Source organism: Salmo trutta, chromosome 10, assembly GCF_901001165.1.
Source record: "Salmo trutta chromosome 10, fSalTru1.1, whole genome shotgun sequence".
Classification (NCBI taxonomy): Eukaryota; Metazoa; Chordata; class Actinopteri; order Salmoniformes; family Salmonidae; genus Salmo; species Salmo trutta.
Window position 1 is genome coordinate 7,305,206 of NC_042966.1, and position 26,953 is coordinate 7,332,158.

Here is a 26,953-nt window from a genome sequence, read left to right on the forward strand (position 1 = left end):
AGGCTACCTGCCACCCCCTCATTAAGCCTAGTCCTGGACTAACAAGCACTCGCAATGGAAATTCTCCACAGAAATCACTTATTCCAGGACTAAGCTTTATCTGGGTCTGGAAAACCGGCAATATACACTGAGTGTACAAAACATTAAGGGCACCTGCTCTTTCCATGACAGAGTGACCAGGTGAAAGTTATGATCCCTTATTGATGTCACTTGTTTCATCCACTTTAAAATCAGTGTAGATGAAGGGGAGAAGACCGGTTAAATAAGGATGTTTAAGTTGAGACATGGATTGTGTGAGGGTGAATAGGCAAGAAAAAAAAGATTAAAGTGCTTTTTAACAGGGTATGCGAGTAGGTGCCAGGTGCACCGTTATGTGTCAAAACGCTGCTGGGTTTTTCACGCGCAACATGCTCAACCATGTGTATCAACAACAGTACACCAGCCAAAGGACATTCAGCCAACCTGACAACTGTGGGACGCATTGGAGTTAACATGGGCCAGCATCCCTGTGAAACGCTTGACACCTTGTGGAGTCCATTCACCGACAAATTGACGATGGAGGCCTATTGGGGGGGGGGGGGGGGAGACTCAATATTAGGACAGTGGTCCTAATGTTTGGTATACTCAGTGTATGTCCTCTTCTAAACCTAAAAGAAAAAAAACACCAATAGGCATATCAAATCTTTATTAAATCTTAACAAAAAGTTAAACAATTTCATTTGAATCTGTTACTTATTCCATTTATCTGTGCAATCCCATTCCATTTTTGCGTCTTCCTTTACAAATCCATCCTGTCACCATTACGTAGCTCTGGAATACATTTTAGTCAAAGTCAAAAAGTTAGATTAAATTACCTGAAATGAGATTTCAATACAATTTACAGCCATTAGCAATGTGACATCAAAACACTTGCTCCACATCCTGACTTCCAGACTAAATGGAATTGTAGTCCTGCAGGAGGACATACCAGTTAGCAATTATTATTCCAAATGATCTGAGAATCCAGATTTTTATTTGTTTACCTCTAAAGAGTATGGCCACACAGACACATGAACACAGATTAAAATCGTATATGATGTAGTACATCATTGTTCGTCATAAATGTATTGGGATTTTGTGTCCGAGTATTTTGGATGGAGCCAATGCTCTCAATGGGAGTCATCTGTTCCCAAATGAATAACAACGGAGATGATTGTATGCCCAAAAAAATGAATAATTGAACACAACTTTACGATGAACTCAGCAATCAGGGTTCCCGCCATTCAACCGTAGGCTATAACCCCCCCACAAAAATAAGCATGATAGAAATGTTCTATTTGAATAATACCTGCTCGCAGTCTCTCATTTTCTTGACGACACATCTCCAGTTCTTGCTGAAGTAGCACATAGTTTGGACACTCTGCAAGAAAATCAAGAGAAAGATTGATCATTTTGTGACTGTGGGCAGACCTGAAAAAGCGAGTGCGAGCAAGGAGGCCTACAGACCTGACTGTTACACCAGCTCTGTCAGGAGGAATGGGCCAACATTCACCCAACTTATTGTGGGAAGCTTGTGGAAGGCTACCTAAAACACTTGACCCAAGTTAAACAATTTAAAGGCATATTTAAACTTCTGACCCACTGGGAATGTGATGAAAGAAATAAAAGCTGAAATAAATCAATCACTACTATTATTCTGACATTTCACATTCTTAAAATAAAGTGGTGATCCTAACTGACCTAAGACAAGGAATTTTTACTAGGATTAAATGTCAGGAATTGTGAAAAACTGAGTTTAAATGTATTTGGCTAAGGTGTATGTAAACTTTGACTTCAACTCTATATAAATAAAGATATGGATGATACAGTGCTTGTGGAAAGCTATGGCTGGCAACAACACCCGACTCCGGACTTCAGGCTGCTGCCACAGATCAAGCAGTACCAGCACTTCTTTGGCCTGAATGCCAGCGTCACGTCTGGAGGAAACCTGGCACCACCACTACGGTGAAGCATGGTGGTGGCAGTATCATGCAGTGGGGATGGTATTCAGCAGCAGGGACTGGTAGACTAGTCCGGATCGAGGAAAAGATTAACGGAGCAAAGTACAGCGAGATCCTTGATGAAAACCTTCTCCAGAGTGCTCAGGACCTCAGACTGAGGAGAAGGTTCACCTTCCAACAAGACAACGACCATACACAGCCAAGACAACACAGGAGTGGCTTCGGGACAAGTCTCTGAATGTCCTTGAGTGGTCCAACCAGAGCCCGGACTTGAACCTGATCGAACATCTCTGGAGAGACCTGAAAATAGCTGTGCTGCAACGCGCCCCAGCCAGCCTGACAGAGCTTGAGAGGATCTGCAGAGAAGAATGGGAGAAACTCCAAATACAGGTGTGCCAAGCTTGTAGTGTCATACCGAAGAAGACAAATCAAAGTTTGTCACGTGCGCTGAATACAACAGGTAGACCTTACAGTGAAATGCTTACTTACAGGCTCTAACCAAGTGCAAAAAAGGTATTAAGTGAACAACAGGTAAGTAAAGAAATAAAAAAACAGTAAAAAGACAGTGAAAAATAACAGTAGCGAGGCTATATACAGTAGCGAGGCTACATACAGACACCGGTTAGTCGGGCTGATTGAGGTAGTATGTACATGTAGATATGGTTAAAATACATATGTGATGAACAGAGAGTAGCAGAAGCGTAAAAGACGGGTTGGCGGGTGGTGGGTTGCGGGACACAAATGCAGATGGCCTGGTTAGCCAATGTGCGGGAGCACTGGTTGGTCAGGCCAATTGAGGTATGTACATGAATGTATAGTTAAAGTGACTATGCATATATGATGAATAGAAAGTAACAGCAGCGTAAAAGAGAGTTTGGGGGGCACACAATGCAAATAGTCCGGGTAGCCATTTGATTAACTGTTCAGGAGTCTTATGGCTTGGGGGTAAAAACTGTTGAGAAGCCTTTTTGTCCTAGACTTTACACTCCGGTACCGCTTGCCATGCGGTAGTAGAGAGAACAGTCTATGACTGGGGTGGCTGGGGTCTTTGACAATTTTTAGGGCCTTCCTCTGACACCGCCTGGTTAGAGGTCCTGCATGGCAGGCAGCTTAGCCCCAGTGATGTACTGGGCCGTACGCACTACCCTCTGTAGTGCCTTGCGGTCGGAGGCCGAGCAATTGCCGTACCAGGCAGTGATGCAACCAGTCAGGATGCCCTCGATGTTGCAGCTGTAGAACCTTTTGAGGATCTCAGGATCCATGCTAAATCTTTTTAGTTTCCTGAGGGGGAATAGGCTTTGTCGTGCCCTCTTCACGATGGTGTGGTTTGGTGTGTTTGGACCATTCTAGTTTGTTGTCGATGTGGACACCAAGGAACTTGAAGCTCTCAACCTGCTCGAGGCTATAATCGCTGCCAAAGGTGCTTCAACAAAGTACAGAGTAAAAGGGTTGATGATAGAGAGAGAAAAACTGCAAATTCACTGATTTAAAGCATCAATATTCGAGTGATGGGCTGTTTTAAAACGCTTACCATGAGATGATAAGTAGGTCTACATGCATTGTGAACTGCGCTCCATATTGAGAAGGGCTGTCTTTCCCCAACTTGAGCGTTGATTTAACAGTTCCATTTCACGCCATGCTGTTCATGTAAAGGTATTATAATTTACCAGTTTCTCGCAGCTATTTATCCCGGGAAAAGGGAAAGGTTTTGGGTGGAAAATCTCAGTAATCAGGGTTCCCGCCATTCAACCGTAGGCTGTAACTCCCCCCACCAAAAAAAATAGAAATGTTCCATTTGAATAATACCTGCTTGCAGCCTCTCATTTTCTTGACGACACATCTCCAGTTCTTGCTGAAGTAGCACACACTTTGGACACCCTGCAAGAAAATCAAGAGAAAGATTGATCATTCTGTGACTACTTGACCAGTGGTTACAGAGTGCATTGATGGCTTTTTGGGAATAAACTTAGTCTTCCCATCTGTGGTGTAAGGCCGGTAGAGTGACCCTGAGGGACCAGTACCAACAACCAACGTGTTTCAAATGGGCTCGGTCTCAAAAATGTGCATGGAAAGTGCGTCACAATTGCTAAATGTAAACAACTGGAGACAAATGTTGACACGGCAGCATTGCTATTGTAAAATAATGCTAGAAGCAAGAGTAGCATCTCCTGCTTGTTCAGAGTGAGCGGTCGGTCTACCAGAAGATGGTTGATGACTGCAATACCACCTGTCAAGACCTGCAGTTGTCTCTGGGGGCCCCTACTGAACCAGCAAGCAAAGACATCAGGATGCATTACAGCTTTGATTTTGCTCAACAAGCAAGCATTTCCTCCTTTATACTGATTAAGGACAGGTGGCTAGATACAGTTGAAGTTGGAAGTTTACATACACTTTGGTCGGAGTCATTAAAACTCGTTTTTCAACCACTCCACAAATTTCTTGTTAACAAACTATAGTTTTTGCAAGTAGGTTAGGACATCTACTTTGTGTGTGACAAGTCATTTTCCCCCAAATTGTTTACAGACAGATTATTTCACTGTATCACAATTCCAGTGGGTCAGAAGTTTACATACACTAAGTTGACAACCTTTAAACAGCATGGAAAATTCCAGAAAATGATGTCCTGGCCTTAGAAGCTTCTGATGGGCTAATTGACATCATTTGAGTCAATTGGAGGTGTACCTGTGGATGCATTTCAAGCCTATCTTCAAACTCAGTGCCTCTTTGCTTGACATCATGGGAAAATCTAAAGAAATCAGCCAGGACCTCAGGAAAAAAAAAATGTGTAGACCTCCACAAGTCTGGTTCATCCTTGGGAGCAAATGCCAAACGCCTGAAGGTATCACGTACATCTTTACAAACAATAGTATGCAAGTATAAACACCATGGGACCACGCAGCCGTCATACCGCTCAGGAAGGAGATGCATTCGATCTCCTAGAGATGAACGTACTTTGGTGCGAAAAGTGCAAATCAATCCCAGAACAACAGCAAAGGACCATGTGAAGATGCTGGAGGAAACGGGTACAAAAGTACCTATATCCACAGTAAAACAAGTCTTTTGTCGACATAACCTAAAAGGCCACTCGGCAAGGAAGAAGCAAGCCACTGCTCCAAAACCGGCATAAAAAAGCCACACTACGATTTGCAACTGCACATGGGGACAAAGATCGTACTTTTTGGAGAAATGTCCTCTGGTCTGATGAAACAAAAATAGAACTGTTTGGCCATAATGACCATCGTTTTGTCTGGAGGAAAAAGGGGGAGGCTTGCAAGCCGAAGAACACCATCTCAACTGTGAAGCATGGGGGTAGCAGCATCATGTTGTGGGGGTGCTTTGCTGCAGGAGGGACTGGTGCACATCAAAATATATGGCATCATGAGAAAGGGAAATTATGTGGATATATTGAAGCAACATCTCAAGACGTCAGTCAGGAAGTTAAAGCTTGTTTGCAAATGGGTCTTCCTAATGGACAATGGCCCCAAGCATAATTCCAAAGTTGTGGCAAAATGGCTTAAGGACAACAAAGTCAAGGTATTGGAGTGGCCATCACAATGCCTGACCTCAACCATATAGAACATTTGTGGGCAGAACTGAAAAAGCGTGTGCGAGCAAGGAGGCCTACAGACCTGACTGTTACACCAGCTCTGTCAGGAGGAATGGGCCAACATTCACCCAACTTATTGTGGGAAGCTTGTGGAAGGCTACCTGAAACGTTTGACCCAAGTAAAACAATTTAAAGGCATATTTAAACTTCTGACCCACTGGGAATGTGATGAAAGAAATAAAAGCTGAAATAAATAAATCAATCACTACTATTATTCTGACATTTCACATTCTTAAAATAAAGTGGTGACCCTAACTGAACTAAGACAGGGAATTTTTACTAGGATTAAATGCCAGGAAATGTGAAAAACTGAGTTTAAATGCTTTTGGCTAAGGTATATGTAAACTTCTGACTTCAACTGTATACGTCCTGGATATCAGGAAGCTTGGCCCCAGTGATGTAATGAGCCGTACGCACTACCCTCTGTAGCGCCTTACGGTCAGATGACGAGCAGTTTCCATACCAGGCGGCGATGCAACTGGTCAGGATGCTATCGATGGTGCAGCTTTAGAACTGAGGATCTGGGGACCCATGCCAAATCTTTTCAGTCTCCTGAGGGGGAAAAGGTGTTGTCCTGCCCTCTTTACAACAGTCTTGGTGTGTTTGGAACATGATAGTTCGTTGGTGATGGGGACACCAAAGAACTTGAAACTCTCGTCCTGATCCACTTCAGCACTGTCGATGTTAATGTAGGCCTAGTCTATTCTTGCTCACATTGAGAGAGAGGTTGTTGACCTGGTACCACACCGCCAGGTCTCTGACCTCCTCCCTATAGGCTGTCTCATTATTTTCGGTGATCAGGCCCACTGTTGTGTAGTCAGCAAACTTAGTGTTGGAGTCGTGCTTGGCCACGCAGTTGTGGTTGAACAGGGAGTTAAGGAAGGGAATAACCATGCACCCCTGAGAGGTCCCAGTGTTGAGGATCAGCGTGGCAGATGTGTTGCCTACCTTTACCACCAGGGGCAGCCCGTCAGGAAGTCCAGGATCCAGTTGCAGAGGGAGCTGTTATGTTCCAGGGTCCTTAGCTTAGTGGGTACTATGACTACAGCTCAGTATTCTCAGTACAACACCAATGAACAGCATTCTCACATATGTGTTCCTTTTGTCCAGGTGGGGAAGGGCAGTGTGACAGATTGCATCATCTGCGGATCTGTTGGGGTGGTATGCGAATTGGAGTGGGTCTAGGGTTTCCGGGATGTTGGTGTTGATGTGAGCCAATGCTAGCCTTTCAAAGTACTTCATGGCTACCAATGTGAGTTCTACAGGGCAGTAATCATTTAGGCAGTTTCCCTTTGCATTCTTGGGCACAGGGACTATGGTGGTCCGCTTAAAACATGTTGGTATTACAGACTCAGTCAGGGAGAGGTTAAAAATGTCATTGAAGACACTTGCCAGTTGGTCCACGCATGCTTGGAATACACGTCCTGGTAATTCGTCTGGCCCGCGGCTTTGTGAATGTTGACCTGTTTAAAAAGGTCTTGTTCACATCAGCTATGGAGAGCGCGCTCTCATGCATGCTTCAGTGTTGCTTGCCTCAAAGCGAACATTAAAAAAGGCATTTAGCTCGTCTGGTAGGCTCACGTCACTTGGCAGCTCGGTTTCCCTTTGTAGTCCGTAATATACTGCTCAAAAAAATAAAGGGAACACTTAAACAACACAATGTAACTCCAAGTCAATCACACTTCTGTGAAATCAAACTGTCCACTTAGGAAGCAACACTGATTGACAATAAATTTCACATGCTGTTGTGCAAATGGAATAGACAACAGGTGGAAATTATAGGCAATAAGCAAGACACCCCCAATAAAGGAGTGGTTATGCAGGGGGTGACCACAGACCACTTCTCAGTTCCTATGCTTCCTGGCTGATGTTTTGGTCACTTTTGAATGCTGGCGGTGTTTTCACTCTAGTGGTAGCATGAGACGGTGTCTACAACCCACACAAGTGGCTCAGGTAGTGCAGCTCATCCAGGATGGCACATCAATGCGAGCTGTGGCAAGAAGGTTTGCTGTGTCTGTCAGCGTAGTGTCCAGAGCATGGAGGTGCTACCAGGAGACAGGCCAGTACATCAGGAGACGTGGAGGAGGCCGTAGGAAGGCAACAACCCAGCAGCAGGACCGCTACCTCCGCCTTTGTGCAAGGAGGAGCACTGCCAGAGCCCTGCAAAATGACCTCCAGCAGGCCACAAATGTGCATGTGTCTGCTCAAACGGTCAGAAACAGACTCCACGAGGGTGGTATGAGGGTCCGACGTCCACAGTTGGGGGTTGTGCTTACAGCCCAACACCGTGCAGGACGTTTGGCATTTGCCAGAGAACACCAATATTGGCAAATTCGCCACTGGCGCCCTGTGCTCTTCACAGATGAAAGCAGGTTCACACTGAGCACGTGACAGAGTCTGGAGACGCTGTGGAGAACGTTCTGCTGCCTGCAACATCCTCCAGCATGACCGGTTTGGCGGTGGGTAAGTCATGGTTTGGGGTGGCATTTCTTTGGGGGGCCGCACAGCCCTCCATGTGCTCACCAGAGGTAGCCTGACTGTCATTAGGTACCGAGATGAGATCTTCAGACCCCTTGTGAGACCATATGCTGGTGTGGTTGGCCCTGGGTTCCTCCTAATGCAAGACAATGCTAGACCTCATGTGGCTGGAGTGTGTCAGCAGTTCCTGCAAGTGGAAGGCATTGATGCTATGGACTGGCCCGCCCGTTCTCCAGACCTGAATCCAATTGAGCACATCATGTCTCGCTCCATCCACCAACGCCACGTTGCACCACAGACTGTCCAGGAGTTGGCGGATGCTTTAGTCCAGGTATGGGAGGAGATCCCTCAGGAGACCATCCGCCACCTCATCAGGAGCATGCCCAGGCGTTGTAGGGAGGTCATACAGGCACGTGGAGGCCACACACACTACTGAGCCTCATTTTGACTTGTTTTAAGGACATTACATCAAAGTTGGATCAGCCTGTAGTGTGGTTTTCCACTTTAATTTTGAGTGTGACTCCAAATCCAGACCTCCATGGGTTGATAAATTGGATTTCCATTGATTATTTGTGTGTGATTTTGTTGTCAGCACATTCAACTATGTAAAGAAAAAAGTACTTAAGATTATTTCTTTCATTCAGATCTAGGATGTGTTGTTTAAGTGTTCCCTTTATTTTTTTGAGCAGTGTAGTTTTCAAGCCCTGCCACGTCGGATTCAATCTTTGTCCTCTATTGACTCTCTGCCCGTTTGATGGTTCGTCTGGGGGCATAGCGGGATATCTTAAGTGTCTGGAATAGTGAGCCACTCATTGAAAGCGGCAGCTCTAGCCTTTAGCTTGGTGCAGATATTGCCTGTAATCCATGGCTTCTGGTTGGGATATCTATGTACGGTAACTAAAGGGACAACTTAGTCGTCGATGCAATTATTGATGAAGCCAATGACTGATGTGGTGTACTCAATGCCATAGGAAGAATCCCGGAACATATTCCAGTCTGTGCTAGCAAAACAGTCCTGTAGCATAGCAGCCATGTCATCTGACCACTTACGTATTGAGCAAGTCACTGGTACTTCCTGCTTTAGTTTTTGCTTGTAAGGAAGAATCATGGTCAGATTTGCCAGATGGAGGGCAAGGGAGAGCTTTGAATGAGTCTGTGCGTGGAGTAAAGGTGGTCTAGAGTTTTTTTTCTCCATCTGGTTGCACATGTGGCTTGCTGGTAGAAATGAGGTAAAACAAATTTAAGGTCACCTGCATTAAAGTCACCGGCCACTAGAAGCACCTCTTCTGGATGAGCATTTTCTTGTTTGCTTATACAGCTCGTTGAGTGCGGTCTTCGTGCCACCATCAGTTTGGTGGTAAATAGACAGATACAAATAATATAGACGAGAAACCTGGTAAATAGTGTGGTCTACAGCTTATCATGAGGTATTCAACCTCAGGCAAGCAATACCTCGACTTCTTTAATATTAGACATCGCGCACAAGCAGTTATTGACAAGTAGGCACACCCACACTCATCTTAACAGACGTAGCTGCTCTGTCCTGCCGATGCACGGAGAAGCCAGCCAGCTTTATATTATCTGTGTCGTCGTTTAACCACGTTTCGGTATAACATAAGACATTACCTTTTCTTACTTTTAACAATGTGAAGAAACTTTGTTGTTCCTTGAAGAAACAAGCAAACAAGTCTTCACTTGCCTAGGCAACTCTCCCCACAATGCAGCACACAGAAATAGAATGAATTGAATGGGACTGGAACCTCTAACGGTGGCAATTTGACTGGTAAACTCATGGGTACAATTTCTATCTGGTATTGTGATTGAAATTATTCAATGGTAATGTAGAATGTTCATTCAAATGTTACCTGATGTGAGGCTCCTGGAATGGAATGTATTTTTTGTAATGTCAGTTGAATCAACAAATCACAGCACATATTTTACTTCCTGCTTTGCTCCTATGGGTACAATTGCAATGGAAGCTACTCCACCCATTATGCCATAATCGACTTTAATGGGGATGCCCGTTCTATTTCAATAACATGCAGTCAGGAGCAGAGGACAAAAGATGCATATAAAAACTTGTTTTTTTGCTATACGAATGGTTATTACGGTGATCACGGTCATTAGGCTGGCCAATCACCATAATTTCAAATTCCATGACCTGCACTGTTATTCCTTAATTAACATCCACACCACACACTATATCAACAATGCAAGTCCATCTAGCTCACAGAATAATTACCAATTTTTTTCCTCTTTGCTACAGGAAAAGCATCACTGCTGGTTGGCAAGTGCTTCTGGCCTTGGTTGCGTGCTTGTAGATTCCTTCCATTTAAACCTGTGATGAAATGGAACATTTGTTATACAAATTAAGGAAAATTACCAAAACTAAGGATTTCAGTCTTCCATTTTCAAATGTTTGGCAAAAACAACCTTGTCAGGGATTTGTCTGATAAAGAAACATGGAAAACAAATAACTGGGTTAACACTTACAGGTGGAATATTCATAAGTAATTAATGTACTGTTTAGGTTATACAATTCAGACATGCATGACAGAAAAACACAGTACCATTACATTAACAGATCATATGGCAACTTACAGCACGTTCGGAAAGTATTCAGACCCCTTGACTTTTTCCACAGCCTTATTCTAAAATGTATTAAATCTTTTCCCCCCCTAAATCTACACACAATACCCCATTATGACAAAGCAAAAACAGGTTTATAAAAAACAGGAAAAAAATAATCACATTTACATAAGTATTCAGACCCATTACTCACTCCTTTGTTGAACTACTCCAATTTGCATACCGGACCAACGGATCCACAGATGACAATCTATTGCACACCACACTGCCATTACCCACCTGGACAAAATTAAAGTCAAAATGCTGTTCATTGACTACAGCTCAGCATTCAACAACATGGTGCCCTTCAAGCTCAGGACCCTGGCACTGAACACCTTCCACTGTAACTGGATCCTGGATTTCCTGACGGGCCGCGCCCCAGTTGGTGAGGGTAGGCAACATCCGCCACGCTGACAATCAGCACAGGGCCCTTCAGGGGTGTGTGCTTAGTCCCCTCCTGTACTGTTCACCCACAACATACAAAAAAAAAAGAAATATCACAAGTATTCAGACCCTTACTCAGTACTCTGTTGAAGCACCTTTGCCAGCGATTACAGCCTCGAGTCTTCTTGGATATGACGCTACAACCTTGGCACACCTGTATTTGGGGAGTTTCTCCCATTCTTCTCTGCAGATCGTCTCAAGCGCTGTCAGGTTGGATGAGGAGCTTTACTGCACAGCTATTTTCAGGTCTCTCCAGAGACGTTTGATCGGGTTCAAGTCCGGGCTCTGGCTGGGCCACTCAAGGACATTCAAAGACTTGTCCCGAAGCCACTCCTGCGTTGTCTTGGCTATGTGTTTATGGTCATTGTCCTGTTGGAAGGTGAACCGTCGCCCCAGTTGGAGGTCCTGAGCGCTCTGGAACATGTTTTCATTAAGGATCTCTGCTCTCTTCATCTTTCCCCGCAATCCGGACTAGTCTCCCTGCAGCTGAAAAACATCCCCACAGCATGATGCTGCCACCACCATGCTTCACCGTAGGGATGGTGTCAGGTTTCCTCCAGATGTGACGCTTAGCATTCAGGCCAAAGAGTTCAATCTTGATTTCATCAGACCAGAGAATCTTGTTTCTCATGGTCTGAGTCCTTTAGGTGCCTTTTGGAAAACTCCAAGCGGGCTGTCATGTGCCTTTTAATAAAGAGTGGCTTCTGTCTGGCCACTCTACCATATAGGCCTGATTGGTGGAGTGCTGCAGGGTCAACTGTGGGACCTTCTATAGACAGGTGTGTTCCTTTCCAAATTATGTCCAATCAATTGAATTTACCACAGGTGGACTCGAATCAAGTTGTAGAAACATCAAGGATGATCAATAGAAACAGGATGCACCTGAGCTCAATTTCGAGTCTCATAGCAAAGGGTCTAAATACTTACGTAAATAAGGTATCGGTTTATTCTTTATAAATTTGGAAAAAATGGATTAACTTGTTTTCACATTGTCATTATCTTGTGTTGTGTGTAAAAATATTTAATTTTAGAACCCAACAAAATCTGGAAAAAGTCAAGGGGTCTGAATATTTCCCAAATGCACTGTACATGAAGTTGTGGGATCAAGCTTGTAAGATTCTCATAATGGGCAGTTAGGTTTAATTCCAACACTCTCACACAATGCTGTTCCTACCTGAAGAGACGCTGGGGTTTTCAGAGGAGCGGGTTGCCATAGCTCTTACTGCAGGATGCCTGAGGCTAGCTATGGATCTCTGAGTGCCATAGGATTGAGGTTTCCTCAGGCCAGTGCTCGTCAGCTTGGATTCTATAAATTCAACAAATAAACAATAAATTAGAGGTGATGACTGAGGGAATCAAACAAAAAAGTATCACATGCTTTGTAAACAGGTGTAGAGTAACAGTGAAATGCTTCATTCCTGGCCCTTCCCAACAATACAGAGAAAGAAAATAGAACAATAGAAAAGTAAAACATGTAATACACAACGAATAACAATAACTTGGCAGTGCTTTTAGAAAGTATTCGGACCCCTTCCCTTATTTCACATTTTGTTACGTTACAGCCTTATAAAAAAACAGAAATACCTTATTTACAACAGGTCCAATGAAGTTGTAGAAACATCTCATAGATGAGTGTCAAAACAATGGTGCCGGAGAAGGATGACCTTTTACGCGTCCCCAACCGATTGTGTTTTTTGTAACTTATTTTGTATTTAATGTTGCCGCTACCATCTCTTATGACCAAAAATAACTTCTGGACATCAGGACTGCGATTACTCACCACGGAGTGACAGAATCCTTTTTTCCCCTTTAATGAGTCTGACGAGCCCAACGCGAATGAAATACTGCTTTCTCGGGAACAGGCCCAGATCCCCGTGATTTGCGTGAAGAAGCGGCAGAGAAAAGGGGCCAGAGGGCAGGCTGCCTTCTGAGAATTCGTATGCGATCGAATACAGCCCCACTTCCTTCCATTCTGCTAACAAACGTGCAATCTTTGGAGAATAAAATCTATGACCTACACGGAAGATTAAACTACCAACAGGACATTCATAACTGTAATATCTTATGCTCCACGGAGTCGTGGCTGAACGACGACAATCAATTATATGCTGTACCGGCAGGATAGAACAGCGGCGTCTGGTAAGACAAGGGGCGGCAGACTGTTGTCGTGGACGAATCAGAATTAGCTGGGTAACATAGATAATGAAGATGTTTTATTAGTATAATATGCTTATTTGAGGTACTTGTCATTAGAAAGTGTCCATTGGACTCTGGTGTCTTTTCAGTTGCACGTCTACCTTAGCTGGGGCTCAGACACTTGGGGCCCAGAGAGGGGAGAGGTCAGACTTGTCGTCATGGGAATGTGTCTTTACCCATTTCTTAAACCATGTGAAGGGATGGCGTGATTAATGGGGAACCAATGACTTGTCTCCACAATGTCTGTGAGCAAGTCACTCCTTTTCTTTATTGTGGGGAGGATTATGGCAGTAAATGGACCCTTGTATGTCCTCTCTTAGATCTCGCACTTATCCTGTGATAATATATGGCCTAGAGGCTCACTCCCCAGTGAGCCTGTCCAGGAGTGGGGTCAAGAGGGGGTTTGCTTGAGATGGGAGTATCTAGAGTTGACAATTGATATGCCATTGGATGAAATGGTGTTTTTGTTCTATACCGTACCAGGGAGGGACGGTTCTAAGGAGTTCAGATACTGGTCTATATAATGAACCCTGTTGACATAGCAGTTACTGTCTGATGTGTTTTATTGATATCTGTCATACAAAACTTAACCTTTGTGAACTGTTACTAAGTATCTGTGGTTTGTCAATGTACGTTGAAGGGGGTGTATCGTTGCTATAAAAGATCCCTGTAGCCATTCTGTAATCACCTTCCTGGTTCATTCGAGAGAGTGCATTATTGAAGGTCAAGAACTTTTGCAAAGGTATCTAAAGTATTAGATGTATTTTAACTCGGACTGGTGTGTTTGTAACTCATTTGGTAATGCGGAAATTAGCCACCACAATGTATATTTTTGTAAATAACAGCTGGTGCACGATATCTAAGGAAGTCTCGAGCTATTGCTCACCTGAGGTAGAGTATCTCATGATAAGCGGTAGATCACACTACCTAGAGAGTACATCTGTATTTTTCAGAGCTGTCTACATACCGCCACAGATTGAGGCTGGCACAAAGACAGCATTGAACAAGCCGTATTCCGCCATAAGAATACACTCACCCAGAGGCGGAGCTCCAAGTAGCCTGGGACTTTAATGCAGGGAAACTTAAATCTGTTTAACCAAATTTCTATCAGCATGTTAAATGTGCAACCAGAGGGACAAAAACTCTAGACCACCTTCACTCCACACACAGAGACTAGAGGTCGACCGATTAATCGGAATGGCCGATTAATTAGGGCCGATTTCACGTTCACATAACAATCGGTAATCGGTATTTTTGGCCACCGATTTTTTTGGTTTATCTAGGAAAGTCAGTTAAGAACACATTCTTATTTTCAATGACAACCCACCGTTCCTAGGCTAACTGCCTTGTTCAGGGGCAGAACAACAGACTTTTACCTTGTCAGCTTGGGGATTCAATCTTGCGGTAAACTAGTCCAACGCTCTTACCACCTGCTTTACATTGCACTCCACGAGGAGCCTGCCTGTTACGCGAATGCAGTAAGAACACATACATTTTTAAACCTGCATATTTAGTTAATATTGCCTGCGAACATGAATTTCTTTCAACTAGGGAAAATGTGTCACTTCTCTTGCAACAGTCATGGTATATGCAGCAGTTTGGGCCGCCTGGCACGTTGCGAACTAATTTGCCAGAATTTTACGTAATTATGACATAACATTTAAGGTTGTGCAATGTAACAGGAACATTTAGACTTATGGATGCCACCCGTTAGATAAAATACGGAACGGTTCTGTATTTCACTGAAAGAATAAACATGATAGTTTCCGGATTCGACCATATTAATGACCTAAGGATCGTGTTTGTGTGTTATGTTATAATTAAGTCTATGATTTGATAGAGCAGTCTGACTGAGCAATGGTAGGCAGCAGCAGGCTCGTAAGCATTCATTCAAAACAGCACTTTTGTGCATTTGCCAGCAGCTCTTCGCAATGCATTGCGCTGTTTATGACTTCAAGCCTGTCAACTCCCAAGATTAGGCTGGTGTAACCGATGTGAAATGGCTAGCTAGTTAGCGGGTGCGCGCTAATAGCGTTTCAAACGTCACTCGCTCTGAGACTTGGAGTAGTTGTTTCCCTTGCTCTGCATGGGTAACGCTGCTTCGAAGGTGGCTGTTGTCGATGTGTTCCTGGTTTGAGCCCAGGTAGGAGCAAGGAGAGGGACGGAAGCTATACTGTTACACAGGCAATAAAGTGCCTATAAGAACATCCAATAGTCAAAAGGTATATGAAATACAAATCGTAGAGGGAGAAATAGTCCTATAATAACTACAACCTAAAACTTCTAACCTGGGAATATTGAAGACTCATGTTAAAAGGAACCACCAGCTTTCATATGTTCTCATGTTCTGAGCAAGGAACTTAAACGTTAGCTTTCTTACATGGCACATAATGCACTTTTACTTTCTTCTACAACACTTTGTTTTTGCATTATTTAAACCAAATTGAACATGTTTCATTATTTATTTGAGGCTAAATTGATTTTATTGATGTATTATATCAAGTTAAAATAAGTGTTCATTCAGTATTGTTGTAATTGTCATTATTACAAAATATAAAAATAAATCGGTGTCAGTCTATACTTTTAATGGTAGGTTTATTTGAACAGTGAGACAGAATAACAAAAAAATCCAGAAAAACGCATGTAAAATTTTTTATAAAATGATTTGCATTTTAATGAGGGAAATGAGTATTTGATGTTTCTTGCAGTTGGCCACAAGGTTTGCACACATCTCAGGAGGGATTTTGTCCCACACCTCTTTGCAGATCTTCTCCAAGTCATTAATGTTTCGTGGCTGACGTTTGGCAACTCCAACCTTCAGCTCCCTCCACAGATTTTCTATGGGATAAAGGTCTGGAGACTGGCTAGGCCACTCCAGGACCTTAATGTGCTACTCCTTTGTTGCCTTGGCCGTGTGTTTTGGGTCATTGTCATGCTGGAATACCCATCCACGACCCATTTTCAATGCCCTGGCTGAGGGAAGGAGGTTCTCACCCAAGATTTGACGGTACACAGCCCCGTCCATTGTCCCTTTGATGCGGTGAAGTTGTCCTGTCCCCTTAGCAGAAAAACACCCCTAAAGCATAATGTTTCCACCTCCATGTTTGACGGTGAAGATGGTGTTCTTGGGGCCATAGGCAGCATTCCTCCTCCTCCAAACACAGCGAGTTGAGTCGATGCCAAAGAGCTCCATTTTGGTCTCATCTGACCACAACACTTTCACCAGTTGTCCTCTGAGTCATTCAGATGTTCATTGTCAAACTTCAGACGGGCATGTATGTGCTTTCTTGAGCAGGGGGACCTTGCGGGCGCTGCAGGATTTCAGTCCTTCACGGCGTAGTGTTACACCAATTGTTTTCTTGGAGACTCTGGTCCCAGCTGCCTTGAGATCATTGACAAGATCCTCCCGTGTAGTTCTGGGCTGATTCCTCGTTCTCATGATCATTGCAACTCCACGAGGTGAGATCTTGCAAGGAGCCCCAGGCCGAGGGATATTGACAGTTCTTTTGTGTTTCTTCCATTTGCGAATAATCGCACCAACTGTTGTCACCTTCTCACCAAGCTGCTTGGCAATGGTCTTGTAACCCATTCCAGCCTTGTGTAGGTCTACAATCTTGTCCCCGACATCCTTGGAGAGCTCTTTGGTCTTGGCCATGGTGGAGAGTTTGGAATCTGATTGATTGATTGCTTCTATGGACAGGTGTCTTTTTTACAGGTAACAAGCTGCGGTTAGGAGCACTCCCTTTAAGAGTGTGATCCTAATCGCAGCTCGTTACCTGTATAAAAGACACCTGGGAGCCAGAAATCTTTCTGATTGAGAGGGGGTCAAATATTTCCCTCATTAAAATGCTAATCAATTTATAACATTTCTGACATGCGTATTTCTGGATATTTGTTGTTATTCTGTCTCTCACTGTTCAAATAAACCTACCATTAAAATTATTGACTGATCCTTTCTTTGTCAGTGGGCAAACGTACAAAATCAGCAGGGGATCAAATACTTTTTCCCCCCACTGTACATACCCCAACCAGAAGACAAGGATTACAGGCAACAGCCGCACTGAGCTAAAGGCTAGAGCTGCCACTTTCAAGGCGCGGGACTCTAACCCGGAAGCTTATAAGAAACCCGCTACGCTCTCTGACGAACCATCAAACAGGCAAAGCATCAATACAGGACTAAGATCAAATCGTACTACACCGGTTCCAAGCTTACCAAACGAGCTAAACTACTTCTACACTCGATGAGGAAAATAACACTGAAACATGCATGAGAGCACCAGCTGTTCCCGGAAGGCTGATCACGCTCTCCGCAGCCGATGTGAGTAAGACCTTTAAACAGGTCAATATTCACAAAGCCGCAGGCCAGATGGAATACCAGGACATGTCCTGCGAGCATGCGCTGACCAACTAGCAAGTGTCTCCACTGACATTTTCAACCGCTCCCTGTCTGAGTCTGTAATACCAACATGTCATAAGCAGACCACCATAATGCCTGTGCCCAAGAACACCAAGGTAACCTGCCTAAATGACTACCGACCTGTAGCACTCACGTCTGTAGACATGAAGTGCTTTGAAAGGTTGGTCATGGCTCACATCAACACCATTATCCGGGAAACCCTAGACCCACTTCAATTTGCATACCGCCCCAAAAGATCCACAGACAATGCCGTCTATTGCACTCAACACTGCCCTTTCCCACCTGGACAAAAGGAACACCCATGTGAGAATGCTATTCATTGACTACAGCTCAGCATTATACACCATAGTGCCCTCAAAGCTCATCAATAAGCTAAGGACCCTGGGACTAAACACCTCTCTGCAACTGGATTCTGGACTTCCTGACGGGTCGCCCCCAGGTGGTAAGGGTAGGTAACACAGCCGCCACGCTGATCCTCAACACAGGGGTCCGTCAGGGGTGCATGTTCAGTCCCATCCTGTACTCCCTGTTCACTTGACTGCATGGCCAGGCACGACTCCAACACCATCATTAAGTTTGCCGATGACAACAGTGGTAGGCCTGATCACTGACAAGACAGCCTACAGGAAGAAGGTCAGAGACCTGGCCGTGTGGTGCCAGGACAACAACCTCTCCCTCAACATGATCAAGACAAAGGAGATGATTGTGGACTACAGGAAAAGGAGGACCGAGCACACCCCCATTCTCATCGATAGGGCTGTAGTGGAGCAGGTTGAGAGCTTCAAGTTCCTTGGTGACCACATCAACAACAAACTAACATGGTCCAAGCACACCAAGACAAGTTGTGAAGAGGACAAGACAAAACCTACTCCCCCTCACGAGACTGAAAAGATTTGGCATGGGTCCTCAGATACTCAAAAGGTTCGACAGCTGCACCATCGAGAGCATCCAGACTGGTTGCAGCACTGCCTGGTATGACAACTGCTCGGCCTCCAACCGTAAGGCACTACAGAGGGTAATGCGAACAGCCCAGTACAAAACTGGGGCCAAAATACAGGACTTCTATACCAGGCAGTGTCAGAGAAAGGCCCTAAAAATTGTCAAACACTCCAGCCACCCTAGTCAGACTGTTCTCTCTGCTTACCGGAGCGCCAAGTCTAGGTCCAAGAGGCTTCTAAACAGCTTCTACCCCCAAGCCATAAGACTCCTGAACATCTAATGAAATGGCTACCCAGACTATTTGCATTGCGCTCCCCCCCACCGCAACGCTGTTGTTATCATCTATGCATAGTCACATTAATAACTCTACCTACATGTACATATTAACCAGTGCCCCCGCACATTGACTCTGTTCTGGTACCCTCCTGGATATAATCTCGCTATTGTTATTTGCATCTAAGCTCAATTTCGAAGTCTCATAGCAAGGGTCTAAATACTTATGTAAATAAGGTGTTTTTTGTTTTGCAATAAATGTGCAAAAATGTCTAAACCTGTTTTCGCTTTGTCATGAGATAGTGTGTAGATTGATTGACTTTCTTAATTTAAGCCATTTTAGAATAAGGCTGTAACAAAATGTGGAAAAAGTCCAGGGGTCTGAATACTTTCCGAACGCACTGAGTGTGTGTGCGTGTGTAAAGACGTAAATCTTAAATTATATCTCTTGATTCTTCACCGCCGCCTCCTCCTTCCATAGAACCTTTTTATCAAATGCGTTTGAGAAAGAGGATGTAAGGAATCAGGGAAGTATAATTGAGATTCCCTTTAGGCTGTCTCAGTACTCTAAAATGGCTTCTTCTCCTCATATCCTTACCTTCATGAACATATAGGTAAAAGGAAAAGATACGTTTCCACTATATTGCTTTCACCTGCCATGTTCTGCCAAATCAGTAATCAGCAGAGGATAGGATACGAGGAAAGGTTTAAACTTTGAGAGAGCCATACATACCCAACAGATTCAAAGGAACAGCTGCTCACCTGCAATTGTGCTACACCTACTACTGGAAGTATTATCTGTCGAGACCTAGGAGAGAAATGGAGGAAAAGAACTGACTGGATAGCCTTGTACAATCTGTTGATTCAATCTTACTAAATACAGTGGATGGATTGGTAGAGGATAATATCAAACTCATAAATATAGCCTTCATATTAAAATGTTTAAAATGTTTAAATATATCCTTTTGAGATGTAAGCACACTTGCATTCCCCTTTGCCTACCTGCTGAGAAACAGTGACCGCAGCATGTCCCGAGGCATCTGCTCGTGTTTTGCGTCTTGTGCTGGGTATGGCAGAGGAGGATGGCTCCGAGGGGGCTGAAGCCACGGGGGCTGTCTTGGTCTTTGGTGGGCAAGTCAGTGATGGAAGCTGGGACACAGATCTCAGTGGGGGTAGCAGTGATTTGGGATTAGAGGGGACACTCGTGGGCTGAAGGAACGTCTTCCTATAAGTGGCGAGTTTAGAGACAGCAGGTGGTTTGGCTGGTTTTGGCAGGGAGCCCGAAGATAACATTTTCCGCACATCTGAGGGTCTCTCTGGTTTCCTTAAAGCCTTAGATGTAACCATGGGAGTGGATGTGAGCAGAAAGTTGGGACCCAACTCCAGGGTGTCGTCCAAGGTGAAGGGGTCACCATCTCTCCCGGACGGGCCTGGTTGGGACTGTACCGTATGTTCACAGACATCGACTTCAGAACTTTTTGTTGGTTCGTGGTCAGTTTGAAAAGGGGGGTGTGCATTGCCAACAATGGTCACTGGCTCAGTGGCTGCATTTAAATGAGGGTTAGTTTGAAAGGTACTGTTTAGAGGTTGTTTGGTACCATCATAAGTCTCTTGCTCAGTGGTTGCATTGAACTTCATAGTAGGGCAAGCTTCAAAAGTGTCTTTCAGTGGCCTACTAATCTCCACAGACTCCAGCGCAGTAGTTGTGACACTGGGCTCGGTAAGGACCATAGTGGAGTTGATCCCAGTTTTGGGCTCCAGTGTTGGTCCAACCATAAGTTCCACGGTGCCGTTGTTCACACTCTTGTCAACATCTGGTTCCTTGTGTGATGACGAGGACAATGGCACCGTATAGGACGCAGACATCTCACTATCAGGGCAAATTATGTGTGTGACATTAGCATTTGAGAGACAGGAAGAGGTAACACTTGAATTTCGGACCACAGCAGACATGGCAACCTTGGTGGTCAGGTTCTGTACCTTATGTTCTAAGGAATGCAGACTTTCTTTGCTGCCCTCAAATGCAGATATGTCATGTGTGCCCTCCAGGGAAGCTTTGGAACAGCTATTGATTGATATAGTCTCCATGAGAGCTGTTGGTGCAGGACTTCCCTGCAAACTGAGACTAAAATTAGAGCCCCTTGGCAAATCTGTATTTGCATCCTCTGGTTTAGTGAAACTCTCTTTCATAGAAACGCAAGTCTCCGGAGGTGTGTGTGACAAATCCATTGTAGAGCTGCCCCCCTTGGGCTCCACCACAATAGGCAAAACGCAGGAGTCTATATTGTCCTCAAATAAACTTTCTCCGGTGCAGTTCGGTAAAGTTTCATCTTGAATCCTGAAGGTCTTTGAGGCATGCATGGGACTCAAAATTGGGGAGCAGGACCTCTGCCTGTTGAATCCCAGATGGATGGGTTTTAAAATAGGGATGAGCATGGTTCTTGGGTTAAAGGACCACCGCTTGGCTCCGGGCTCCCCACTGATACCACTGTGCTGTGATGGTGTAGATGAAAGACAGCTGTCTGAAAGAGGTGAAGTTTCTCCACTTACAACACTAGAGTCTGGCAGAGTCTCCATCTGGAGTGACATACTGGAGACGTCTGTATTTGGCCCGGGGCACTCTAGGTGGATAGTTGGACAATTCAGTTGAGCTGTCTGACTGGTCATCTCTGGGCTGTTTTCAGACTGAATGGGATCTTCCTTACAAATTGGTTGCTTAACTTAGCATCAATAGGCCTGACATCGGTGGAATGGGACTAACTGACACTGCTGGCGTCTCTTAAGGTACTTCTTTGCTCCACAGAGCCAGGTGGCAGATTCCGTGCTTTATGCTTCAAAGCAGAAACATGTGTGACCCCAGAGATCAATGGCAGTGAGGTTCAGATTGTCCTCGTCAGTGGCCTGTAGGGTAGAAATAGAAATTCCCATAATCAAATCAATGTACAAACAAAATTAGACATGCCCAACAGGCAATGGCTGCAACTATGACTAAATTAACCATAATAGGATAGACCCAATTTGGAACAAATGGGAGGAACAGGGGCTAAATGTAGAGTTTATATGGATAACATTCAAGTTAATAGTTTTCAATATTCGTAGATTAAATATATTTTTACATCTAAATAATAATCACATTACAGATCAAGCTGTAAAACTTTACATGACACCAATGTTTGCTTTGTAGCACCTACAGATGAAACATTATGCATCTTAAAGGGGACTGGAAACACTAAGTAATCCTAATTAAAGAGATTTATTCAATCCACTAATGTTAAACATGTGCATTTAACATAGAACCATCTCCATTTTTCAGATTTTGATCTTGAACAATGTTTATTAACGATATGGGTAGCACAATCTTGGCAGGATTTACCAAATGTTTTGTTTTGGCAGGGAGACAAAGTGAATGCTGCCAAAGGGAGGCACCTCACCTCCACCGGACCTGAAAGGTTTCTCACAACTTTGACAGCTCTGCCATTGAGATAACAATATTAACCTCTCTGGCGCATGTGGGACGAACTCGTCCCACCTACGTAAAAGCCACTTCAATCCAGTGGCGCGATTTTTGAATCGTTTGAAATACTATTACTTCAATTTCTCAAACATATGACTATTTTACAGCTATTTAAAGACAAGAATCTCGTTAATCTAACCACACTGTCCGATTTCAAAAAGGCTTTACAACGAAAGCAAAACATTAGATTATGTCAGCAGAGTGCCCAGCCAGAAATAATCAGACACCCATTTTTCAAGCTAGCATATCATGTCACATAAACCCAAACCACAGCTAAATGCAGCACTAACCTTTTATGATCTTCATCAGATGACACACCTAGGACATTGTGTTATACAATACATGCATGTCTGTTCAATCAAGTTCATATTTCTATCAAAAAACAGCTTTTTACATTAGCATGTGACGTTCAGAAAAAGCATAACCCCCGCAAACTTCCGGGGAATTTACTAACAGTTTGCTAAATTACTCACGATAAACGTTCACAAAAAGCATAACAATTATTTTAAGAATTATAGATACATTACTCCTCTATGCACTCGATATGTCCGATTTTAAAATAGCTTTTCGGATGAAGCACATTTTGCAATATTCTAAGTACATAGCCCGGCATCACGGGCTAGCTATTTAGACACCCGGCAAGATTAGCCTTCATCAAAATCACATTTCCTATAAGAAAAATGTTCTTACCTTTCTTGTTCTTCGTCAGAATGCACTCCCACAACTTCTACTTCAATAACAAATGTAGGTTTGGTCCCAAATAATCCATCGTTATATCCAAACAGCAACGTTTTGTTCGTGAGTTCTAGACACTATCAGAATACTAAATCACGGTCTCGCGCATGGCTTGACAAAAAATTTCTAAATATTCCATTACCGTACTTCGAAGCATGTCAACCGCTGTTTAAAACCAATTTTTATGCCATTTATCTCGTAGAAAAGCGATAATATTCCGACCGGGAATATGCAATGAGCCTAAACAGCCGAATTAAATTTCTCCACAGGGGCGAATCGTGCACGCGCCTCATTCAAAGGTCCTCTGATCCGCCACTTACCAAAGGCGATAATCTTTTTCAGCCAGAGGCCGCCTCGTCAACCTTCAGGTATTTCCCGGGTTCTGAGAGCCTATCGGAGCCCTGGGAATTGTCACGTTACAGCTAAGATCCTTACTTTTCAATAAACAGATGCAAGACGCACGACTCCTTGTCAGACAGGGTACTTCCTGCATGAAACCTTGTCAGGTTTTTGCCTGCCATAGGAGTTCTGTTATACTCACAGACACCATTCAAACAGTTTTAGAAACTTTAGGGTGCTTTCTATCCAAACCTGAACAATAATATGCATATTCTGGCTTCTGAGTTGGTGTAGGAGGCAGTTAAAAATGGGCACATATTTTTTCCAAAATTCTCAATACTGCCCCCTAGCCCAAACAGGTTAAGGTAAGAAACTGTATACAATTTGTTTTTTAGATTGGTAATTATAATATACTGAACAAAAATAAAACATGTAAAGTGTAGGTCCTATGTCAAAAAGAACATTTTTTACATCCCTGAGTGAGCATTTCTCATTTGCCAAGAATCCAGACAGGTGTGGCACATCAAGAAGCTGATTAAACAGCATGATCATTAGACAGGTGCACCAGATGTCTCAAGTTGAGGGAGTGTGCAATTGGCATGTTGACTGTAGTAATGTCCACCAGAATGGTTGCCAGAGAATTTAATGTTAATTTCTCTACCATAAACCACCGCCAAATTTGTTTTAGAGAATTTGGCAGTACATCCAACCAGCCTCACCAACCGCAGACCATGTGTACTCACACCAGCACAGGGCATCCGCATCCAGCTTCTTCATCTGTGGGATGGTCTGAGAACAACCACCCAGACAGCTGATGAAACTGTACACAATTCCTGGAATCTGAAAATGTCCCAGTTCTTTCATGGCCTGCATACTCAGACATGTCACCCATTGAGCATGTTCCGGATGCTCTCGAACGACATGTACGACAGCGTGTGCCAGTTCCCGCAAATATCAAGCTACTTCCCACAGCAATTGCAGAGTGGGATAGCATACCACAGGCCAAAATCAACAGCATGCTCAAGTCTATGCAAAGGAGACGCGTCAAGCTGAATGAGGCAAATGGCGGTCACACCAGATACGGACTGGTTTTCTGATCCCCATTCCTACAGTTTTTTTAAAGTATCTGTGACTAATGGATGCTTATCAGCAATCCTAATCATGTGAAATCCATATTTGAGCTTCTACTTTTAAAAATCCACCTTTCCAAAAACAAGTCTCTCACCATTGCCGCTTGCAATAAACCACCTTCAGCCCCCAGCTGTGCCCTGGACACCATATGTGAATTGATTGTCCCCCTCATCTATCTTCAGAGATCGTGCCGTTAGGTGACCTAAACTGGGACATGCTTAACACCCCGGCTATCCTACAATCTAAGCTTGATGCCCTCAATCTCACAAATTATAAAATGAACCTACCAGGTACAACGCCAAATCTGTAAACACAGGCACCCTCATAGATATCATCCAAACCAACCAGCCCACCAAATACACCTCTGCTGTCTTCAACCAGGATCTCAGCGATCACTGCCACATTACCTGTGTCCCTAATGGGTCTGCGGTCAAACGACCACCCCTCATCGCTGTCAAACGCTCCCTAAAACACTTCAGCAAGAAGGCCTTTCTAAATCGACCTGGCCCGGGTATCCTGGAAGGATATTGACCTCATTCCGTCAGTAGAGGATACCTGGTTCATATTTAAAAGTGCTTTCCTCACCATCTTAAATAGGCATGCCCCATTCCAAAGAATTTTTGAACCAGGAACAGATATAGCCCTTGGTTCACTCCAGACCTGACTGCCCTTGACCAGCACAAAAACATCCTGTGGCGTACTGCATTGGCATCGAATAGACCCCGCGATATGCAACTTTTCAGGGAAGTTAGGAACCAATATACACAGGCAGTTGGGAAAGCAAAGGCTACCTTTTTCAAACAGAAATGTTCATCCTGTAGCACTAACTCCAAAAAGTTCTGGGACGCTGTAAAGTCCATGGAGAATAAGAGCACCTCCTCCCAGCTGCCCACTGCACTGAGGCTAGGAAACACTATCACCACCGATAAAGCCACAATAATCGAGAATTTCAATTAGCATTTTTCTACAGCTGGCCATGCTTTCCACCTGGCTACCCCAGACAACAGCCCTGCACCCCCCATAGCAACTTGCCCAAGCCTCCCCCTTTTCTCCTTCACCCAAATAGCTGATGTTCTGAAAGAGCTGCAAAATCTGGACCCCTACAAATTAGCCGGGCTAGACAATCCGTACCCTCTCTAAAATTATCCGCCACAACTGTTGCAATCCCTATTACTAGCCTCTTCAACCTCTTTCGTATCGTCTGAGATCCCCAAAGATTGGAAAGCTGCCGCGGTCATCCCCCCTCTTCAAAGGCGGAGACAGTCTAGACCCAAACTGTTACAGACCTATAGCCATCCTACCCTGCCTTTCTAAGGTCTTTGAAAGTCAAGTTAACAAACAGATCACCGACCATTTCGAATCCCACCGTACCTTCTCCGCTATGCAATCTGGTTTCCGAGCTGGTCATGGGTGCACCTCAGCCACGCTCAAGGTCCTAAACGATATAACCGCCATCGACCTGGCCAAGGCTTTCGACTCTGTCAATCACCACATTCTTATCGGCAGACCCAACAGCCTTGGTTTCTCAAATGACTGCTTCGTCCGGTTCGCCAACTACTTCTCAGACAGAGTTCCGTGTGTCAAATCGGAGGGCCTGTTGTCCGGACCTCTGGCAGTCTATGGGGGTGCCACAGGGTTCAATCGTCGGGCCGACTCTCTGTATACATCAATGATGCTGGTGATTCTCTTAGCCACCTCTACGCAGACGACACCCTTCTGTATACTTCTGGCCCTTCTTTGGACATGGTGTTAACTAACCTCCAGATGAGCTTCAATGCCATACAACTCTCCTTCCGTGGCCGCCAACTGCTCTTAAATACAAGTAAAACTAAATGCATGCTCTTCAACCGATCACTGCCCGCACCTGCCCGCCCGTCCAGCGTCACTACTCTGGACGGTTCTGACTTAAAATATGTGGACAACTACAAATACCTGGGTGTCTGGTTAGACTGTAGACTCCTTCCAGACTCATATTAAGCATCTCCAATCCAAAATGTAATCTAGAATCGGCTTCCTATTTCGCAACAAAGCAGCCTTCACTCATGCTGCCAAACATACCCTCATAAAACAGACTATCCTACTGATCCCTGACTTCGGCAATGTAATTTACAAAATGGCCTCCAACACACTACTCAGACTGCATCCAATTTGCTATCACAGTGCCATCCGTTTTGTCACCAAAGCCACATATACTACCCACCACTGCGACCTGTATGCTCTCGTTGGCTGGCCCTCGCTTCATATTCGTCGCCAAACCCACTGCCTCCAGGTCA

General features: G+C 44.3%; 1 protein-coding gene across 1 annotated transcript in view; it reads right to left on the reverse strand.

Moving 5' to 3' along the window:
* Window positions 1-668: 668 nt before the first annotated feature.
* The window catches only part of si:ch211-126c2.4 (mucin-17), a 31,436-nt gene continuing 5,151 nt past the window's right edge, over window positions 669-26,953 (reverse strand). Inside the window, exons 2-8 of the mRNA XM_029764198.1 lie at window positions 19,964-21,862; window positions 19,724-19,769; window positions 12,311-12,442; window positions 10,307-10,402; window positions 3,786-3,857; window positions 1,328-1,399; window positions 669-810 (exon numbers count right to left, since the gene is read on the reverse strand). Coding sequence (XP_029620058.1) covers window positions 779-810; window positions 1,328-1,399; window positions 3,786-3,857; window positions 10,307-10,402; window positions 12,311-12,442; window positions 19,724-19,769; window positions 19,964-21,628 — 2,115 coding nt within the window. The 5' untranslated portion in view covers window positions 21,629-21,862 and the 3' untranslated portion in view covers window positions 669-778. The remainder of the gene's footprint in view (window positions 811-1,327; window positions 1,400-3,785; window positions 3,858-10,306; window positions 10,403-12,310; window positions 12,443-19,723; window positions 19,770-19,963; window positions 21,863-26,953) is intronic.